Source organism: Akebia trifoliata, chromosome 13, assembly GCF_017979445.1.
Source record: "Akebia trifoliata isolate Shusen 1 chromosome 13, ASM1797944v1, whole genome shotgun sequence".
NCBI lineage: Eukaryota > Viridiplantae > Streptophyta > Magnoliopsida > Ranunculales > Lardizabalaceae > Akebia > Akebia trifoliata.
In genome coordinates, this window is record NC_141387.1 from 4,154,597 (window position 1) to 4,162,348 (window position 7,752).

The 7,752-nt window shown below is 35.9% G+C and overlaps 1 protein-coding gene across 1 annotated transcript; it reads right to left on the bottom strand.

Moving 5' to 3' along the window:
• Nucleotides 1-692: 692 nt before the first annotated feature.
• On the bottom strand, nucleotides 693-4,533 carry LOC147387407 (G-type lectin S-receptor-like serine/threonine-protein kinase At1g11300). Its single transcript, XM_086420183.1, has 7 exons — nucleotides 3,144-4,533; nucleotides 2,976-2,996; nucleotides 2,603-2,871; nucleotides 2,204-2,414; nucleotides 1,630-1,867; nucleotides 1,287-1,434; nucleotides 693-1,178 (listed from the first exon to the last, which is right to left on the bottom strand). Exons 1-7 carry the CDS (start codon nucleotides 4,471-4,473, stop codon nucleotides 870-872), a joined length of 2,526 nt encoding a protein of 841 aa, XP_086276309.1. The 5' UTR covers nucleotides 4,474-4,533; the 3' UTR covers nucleotides 693-869.
• Nucleotides 4,534-7,752: the final 3,219 nt, after the last annotated feature.

Consider the following 7,752-nt stretch of genomic DNA (forward strand, 5'->3'; position numbering starts at 1 on the left):
TTGACGGCCTATAGCCATTAAAATTATTGATGATCTCAAATTTGACGGCTTAGAACCATCAAATTTCTCTCTTCCTCCATTAATTTAACTGTTTTGATCTGTTGAAGAAAAAAAAATTGACAATGAAAAATTTGACGACTTGGTTCATCAAATTTTATGAAATTCAATGGCTTTGGGTCGTGAAATATAGGTTTTTTTCACGTCGTGTCACCCTTCTGTTAACCTTACAACACTATCCATCGAAATTCCTACTTGGAGCATAAGAGTATCACGGTAGTTACAACCTTACACCCTCCAACATGCAGTCCAAGGCTAGTGTTTTGCAACATTAAAACAAAAAAAAATTAATTGTTGAAATAGGTCCAATACCAATTGTCGAGGGGCATAAAGGAAATTCAACAACGTCAAATTCTTTTAAGTGTGTGTTTGGTAACACATCTAAAGTCAGAATGGAGATAGTCCACCTTTAAAATTCAGACTTTAGAAGTTTTATTTTCGTTTGTTTTGTTTCAGATTTCAGAACAAAAATTCAGAAAGTTTGTACTAGCGATGGGGGAAGCTAGTTGAAACTTCTGAAGTAGGATTTCTACTTTCCAGACTTTAGACTTCAAAAGTGTTACCAAACATAGCCAAGTCTTAGCCAGATTCCAAGAGAAATTTCACCAACTTACGCTAACAACACCATACAACTCACTGGCAATAAATTCAATGTAAAATGATGTCTATTCAATACAATACAATACATTATTTGGGTCTACTCATACATAGTGGATCTTATTATGCTGGATTCATTCTCCAAATCTTTGGGATAAGGCTTTTTTTCCCCGTTTTTTCTTCAATAACATACAAGAAATACTTAAATGTGCACACTATCTTCCTTCACAACATGTAATAGTGACATTGTTGATAGAACATGTTTTACTGCTATCTAGATATGTATATGAACCTAAAGCTATCTGTCTTTCAGTAAATGCAGGTTGCTTTGGAGTAGGAAGGTTTGTAATTTCACTAGTAAGCATCGAAATTATGGTCGACACACTAGGTCTGTCTTTGGCAAAATCTTGCACACACAATAGTCCCACATGAATACACTTCAAAATTTCTTCTGTGAAAGATGGTTCAGATAAGGTCGAATCAATCAGTGGTACCACCTCACCTTCGTTCCATAATTTCCATGCCTGTATCAATTATATATATTAATAAAAAGATGTAATAATTACTTGAAAATGATTGACATTTTTAATTTGCTTAAATAAGGTAAATAAAATTAGTTTGTATAGACTTACATATCCCAAAAGGCTCCAAGTTTCGTGATTTTGAAAACTAGCATTCCTTTTCCCACTCACAATCTCTAGTAGCAATACTCCAAAACTGAATACATCCGATTTCTCGGAAAATAATCCATCCATTGCATACTCAGGGGACATGTACCCGCTAGATTTCATCATGCAAGAAACAAATTCTAAGTGTTTAGAGACTGAAATATAAAAGAATTGGAATTGAAGACTACAAACCTTACCAATATTTAGACTTAGCTTTCTTTAAGTAGTATTAATTACTGCTTATAACAACAATAATAACTCAATACCACAACTTATTATAATAGTTATTAAAAGGAGTATTACTTACTATGTCCCAACAACCCTTCTGGTATTTGCTTGAAGTTCATTGCCTCCAAAAATTCTGGCCATGCCGAAGTCTGAAATTTTAGGATTTAGATCTTCATCCAACAAAATGTTGCTTGCCTTTAAATCTCTATGGATAACTCTTAATCTAGAATCTCTATGAAGATAAAGAATCCCTCGACCAATCCCCTCAATAATTTTGAGCCGCTTTTTCCAATCTAAGAGTGCTCGTTTAGTTGGATCTGATCAAGAAATCAAATAAAACTAGTAATTTGAGTTTAACGAATGAAAACTGAATAACATGAGTTTTTTTTTCCAATTTAAGTGATTTTTTTAAGAATATGGAGAGGCATTTCAAAATTCACATAATTAATGAGTTAGATAGATCAAAATAGCTATTTAATACAAAATTTCATACATTAATTTATATTTTCATTGCTTTTCACAATCTTGTTTAGGAGCTAAAATCAAAACATCAAACCATCCTCAGAAATCTTGGAATTCTATTTATGGTACTAAAGCAATTAATATTCAAAATTGAAAAAATAATTAACTGAAAAGAATTAAGAAAGTTTTACCGAAAATAAAGGAATCCAAACTTTTATTGGGCAGAAATTCATATATCAACATCTTTTCATCCCCTTCAATGCAGCAGCCCAGAAGTCTAACAAGATTCCTATGTTGAAGTTTCGAAATCACCACAACCTCATTCTTGAACTCCTCCACACCTTGTCCAGAGCTCGTAGAAAGTCTTTTTACAGCTATTTCTTGTCCATTTGGTAATGTTCCCTAGACACAAACATCAATCTATTAAAATAACCAATTTTTACAATGAACCCCTTCACTAAATTAGTTTTGTCAGTTCAACTTGGGTGTTATTAAAGCTAATTTTCATTTATAAGTAGGCAATTCTAATTTGCCTACTTTTAAGGGAGTAAAATTAAGAAGATAATGAAATCAAGTAAAACAACTAATACCTTGAAAACTGGCCCAAAACCACCTTGCCCAAGTTTATTCCCATCATCAAAGTTGCTTGTAGCAATTGATATCATCTCCAAATTGAAAATTTGCAAATCTGGGTTGTCTCCTAGCATATTTGAATCTGCAAATTCTGCGCTTGTTTTATTGCTTCTCTGTTTAGTCCTCCTCCTCTTACAATATAAGTATGTGCAGACTCCAACACCGACGATAACTACCATTCCAATAACAACTGTAATTATGATAATTACCTTTACATTCTTTTTATCTGCAATTTCAAAAGAACCTGGTATCATTAAAAACAAACTTGCATCTTCAAATCACTTCAAACTAAAAATATTTTAGTTTATAAAAGAATTTCAATTGAGTTACCTTTATTTCCCAAGTAATTATCTGTCAAAGAAAAAGGTAGAGGTATTAATTGGGCATGAAACAAATAGAGAGAGGACTTAAAATATACCAAAATTTCCTAGAAATATCAAAATCTTCTTGGATTTTGAACTATAAATGAAAGAACAAAATAAAAATAAAGAATCTTACTGAGTTCTGAATGTGCCACGCGGACGTAAAGATCGACTCCATCCTTGGAGAACTTCTCTATGTCAATTAAATTTCTGTTCCACCACATACACCCGATGTTGTCAACATACGAATAAGCTAAGCAAGAACAATTATTTAAACACTCTTGTTCACATTCGTTCAAGTCCTTTGGACTTGCCCAAAGATTTTCAAAATCAGGCACTTTAATCTTTTCCATCTTCAGAAACCCATCTGAATTCACCACTTCACCATTTGTGCTATTTCTTACACACTGCAATTGGGTCTTCCTCACACACCCACCTGACCAATTTCCCTTACTCCATTCCTCCATCGATTTGGGCTTGAAACCATTTAAACAACTACAAATTGGTGATTTTGCTACATTACAGCTTCCAAAAGCCCCGCACTTTCCGTAAAATTCACATTCAGTAGTCGGTCCCTCGAAAAATTGATCCCATTTAGTATTCCCTTCATACCAACCATATTCATTCAATTTCCCATTAGAATTCAAAACATACCTTACAATAGGATACTTGTTGGCAATAGATAGAGTTAGATACACACTTCCTTCTGTATCATTTCGATCGAGAGTGAATCCATCGTTATAAAGTGCTGACATATCTACATAGTTAATAGCCAAGTACATATTTTGTACCCCGATAAAGATCATTCCATTCCAAGGACCACTTCTATAATGTCGAACAGACCCATTCCAATTGATGACTTGAGGAATGCTTGATGTATCAAGTTCCATTAAAAAGCTTCCATGAGATGGATCTGAACCGCTTTTCCATGATGTTATAACTCTTTTCTCCCCTGTCCTCTTATTGTTGCCCAGACTCATGCCTGGTATGATAGTGTGTGTTGGGTGTTCGAAACTCTGCCATAATTTCCTCCCAGTAGAATTTAATTCTCTTAAAATAAGATTCCCAGAATCTGTTAACACAGCAGTAGTTGATGAATTATAAGAGATATCTGAAACATTTGTACCCCAAAGAACTTTGTTTCCACCATCTAAAACTACTAGATTGCCATCATCACCGATCTTGAAAATTCCAGGAGAATCTGTGATTGGGTTTTCTCTGTTTGCAACCCATACAATTGTTTGTATTGTAATAATATCATACCAAATTCCAATGTAACGGTAGGTAGAGTTACTTGGGCTGAAGAAGCCTAATTTGAAGGTTCCACCTGATGAAGTAATAGTTTCGGGGTCTGTGATATATTGGGTCGGTGTGATGGTTTGTATTGCAGTAATACAGAGATGTAAGGCCAAGGAGTGAATGAAAATCAAAGGAACAATTGTTACAAGGTTTTTTCTAACACCCATTGCTTTAACTGGATGAGTTCTTGACAGAAAGAAACAATATATTTATATTTGTTGATAGAAAAAATTAAAATGAGGGAAAGAGACAGATGGGAAGCTGCCCACAGCCTACCATGGGGATGCGGCCCTCATTTTTACTTAAGAGTCATGATGAATACACAAGTTCTTGGTACGTGGTTGGATACGCAGCTGATGTGGTGAGGGCACAAAACCATATATGGTTTTCATCCGGATAATCATGAAAAAGATGTGCGGTTGCCACATCAGCCACATACCCAACCATGTCATTCATCATTATTCTGCACTCAAACATGCAAATACAACAAGACTAGGGTGTGTATATGATGGAAGAAGTAATGATAACATGATTCCACCTGGCATATTAAATTGACTCGCCTAAAGTGGCACGTACTGCACTCATTGGAATACAAAACTGCACATACCCATAAATAAGTGCAGTTGTGTATTCTAAGGAATATAGATCTACGATTCTAGCATATGTCATGTTAGGGAGAGTCAATTAAGTATGCCATGTGGGAGAGTCATTTTATCACGATTCATGATGGAAAATGCTAATGACAATGATTATCACATTTGACGTGGATGTATGTACAGAATCATAAATGTTTTCCATCGAGATATAAGTGAAAAGCATCTATCGTTATGTGTGCACGTCACATCAACAATGTGATAATCATGGTACTCCAGCACAACTCTTGTATGGTACAACACATCTTTTTGAAGTGACGAACCAATTCACCACCAAGACCTTTCAACCTTCGACTCTTTGCCGGAGAGCCACAAATAAGAAAAGAGCAAGAATTGTCCTGGAGTAACATTGAAATTGTCATTGGTGTGCACAGAATCATAGATGCTTCTTACTCGTATGTCGATAAAAAGTATCTATGGTTCTATACATATCCATGTCAGTAATATGCGAAATGATGTTAATTTGAATGTTACTTCAGCATTTTTCTCGAGTAATGACTGCAACTACCTCTTTATTGAGAGTACGGTTTAGGACCACTCAGTCGCTAATGAGTCGTGATGCACGTTGCATTTTGAACTTCGCATCTCTTTTTCTTTAGGAGTCATCACCGCCTATACTAAGCTGTCTTTATTAAATGTTACTGTTAAGATGACAGTTGATTGATTCTCTTGGAATCAGAATATCCTTAGAATATATCAACCATCTATGGTTAAATAATTACCATTTATAGTTAGCTTTTGAATAGAAATATATTCTGTAATTAAGAGAAAATCTCTCCCAAAATCCTTCTGTAATTGAGAGAAAATCTCTCTCAAATTATTCCCACTGCTGTACTATAAATTAATATAGAATAACCTCAAAATATATAGAGGATTTCATACAATACTCTGTGTTTTATCATGGTATCAGAGCCATAGACTTGGCTCCTCTTTGGTCTTTTACCTCTCAGCTAATCTCATCTTTCTCTTTCAAATGGCTACATCATTCTCACCTCTTCTCCCTGGTATTCCAAATCTCTCTCATGTAGTCATTAAGCTTGACCGATCCAACTACATTCTTTGGAAAAGTCAGCTTCTCCCAATTCTTTATGGAGCAGATATGTTATCAATGGTGGATGGCACAGATTCACCTCCAGATGAGATGATCACTGTGGACTCCGAAAGCATTCCCAATCCTACATATTTGGAATGGAAAAAGAAGGATCAAATCCTTCTTAGTTGGTTGCATGCCACATTGACACCACCGGTATTTGCCCAAGTCATAGGATACAAATCCTCTCATGAAACTTGGGTAGCTCTTGATCGGGCATACATGGCACAAACAAATGCTCGATATTATCAAATCAAGCATGAGCTTGTCAATATACGCAAAGGATCGTCCACTATCACTGAGTACATGGACAAAATCAAACGACTTTCGGATGAGTTGTCGCTTATTCAACAACCCATGTCTACTAAAGATATAGTGGGTTGTGTTCTTGATGGTCTCGATCTCGACTTTGATGTTGTGGTCAACTCTGTCCAAACAATGAAAGATCCGCCTTCCTTCGAAGATCTTTATAGCATGCTTCTTAATCGTGAAAAACGATTAGAACTTTATCATCAACCTACAACTGATCGCTCCAATACAGCTCTCTTTGCTTCTCAAAGTCGTGGTAATGGCCGTGGTAGAAATAATCGAGGTCGTGGATTTAGTCGTAGCAACAACTATGGCCGTGGGACTGGTAGAGGAAATAACAATGGTCGTGGATTTAGTCGTGATAACAACTCCAGTCGAGGAAGCTCACGCAACAACAATAATGAACAATCAAATCAATCAACTATTGTCTGCCAGATTTGTAATAAAATTGGCCATAGTGCTCTCCAATGCCGCCAACGACACAACTTCTCATATCAACCCGATGATTTACCTGCAGCATTTTCTGCCATGAATATGTCTACTGATCCATATGATTCTACTTGGTATCCAGACACGGGAGCAACCAACCATATGACATCTGATGCCTCATCCATGACTAATCGCCAAGATTATAATGGATCTGAGCAAATTACAGTGGCCAATGGTAATACCTTATCTATTCACAGCACTGGTGACATGAAATTATTTACATCTTCTTCTACTTTCTTATTGAAGGATATTTTACATGTGCCTCAAATTAAAGCCAATCTCTTATCAGTTTCTCGCTTTGTTAATGATCATGATTGTGTCTTTATCTTTGACCGTTTTGGTTTTTGCATAAAGGATCGACGCACGGGGAGACTCCTCCTTCGCGGCCCGAGTAAAGGTTCCCTTTTTCCTCTCCATGCTCACACCAACCATGGTTCCTCTTCTCTTCCTTTTGCCGGTATGGTGCGACAAACATCCACTCTTGCAACTTGGCACAAGCGTCTTGGGCATCCTAACCCTCGCATCCTTACTAAACTCGTTAGAAATAAGTGCATACAAGTTGTTGGCAACTCAAAAATTCCACAATGTTTGGCTTGTTCTATGAATAAAAGTTGTCGTTTACATTTCTCTTTGTCTACTTCGAGTTCTCCTGCACCTCTACATCTCATTCACTCAGATTTATGGGGTCCCGCTCCTGAATTATCATGTGGAGGTTTCCGTTATTATCTTATTTTTGTTGATGATTTCTCCAAATACACTTGGATTTATCCTCTCGTTCAAAAATCTGAAACTTTTAGTTATTTTTGCAAATTTAAAATGGCTGTTGAAAACCAATTTGGCACAAATATAAAATACCTTCAATCTGATGGTGGAAAGGAGTATGTGAATAAGCTTTTTGAAAGTTT

Coding starts and splice junctions, on each gene's coding strand:
- LOC147387407 (XM_086420183.1), bottom strand. CDS start 4,473: ATGGGTGTTAGAAAAAACCTTGTAACAATTGTTCCTTTGATTTTCATT. Junction 2,415..2,602: donor GTTTTGGGCCAGTTTTCAAG/GTATTAGTTGTT, acceptor GTTTGTGTCTAG/GGAACATTACCAAATGGACA. Junction 1,179..1,286: donor CTTGGAGCCTTTTGGGATAT/GTAAGTCTATAC, acceptor TAATTGATACAG/GCATGGAAATTATGGAACGA.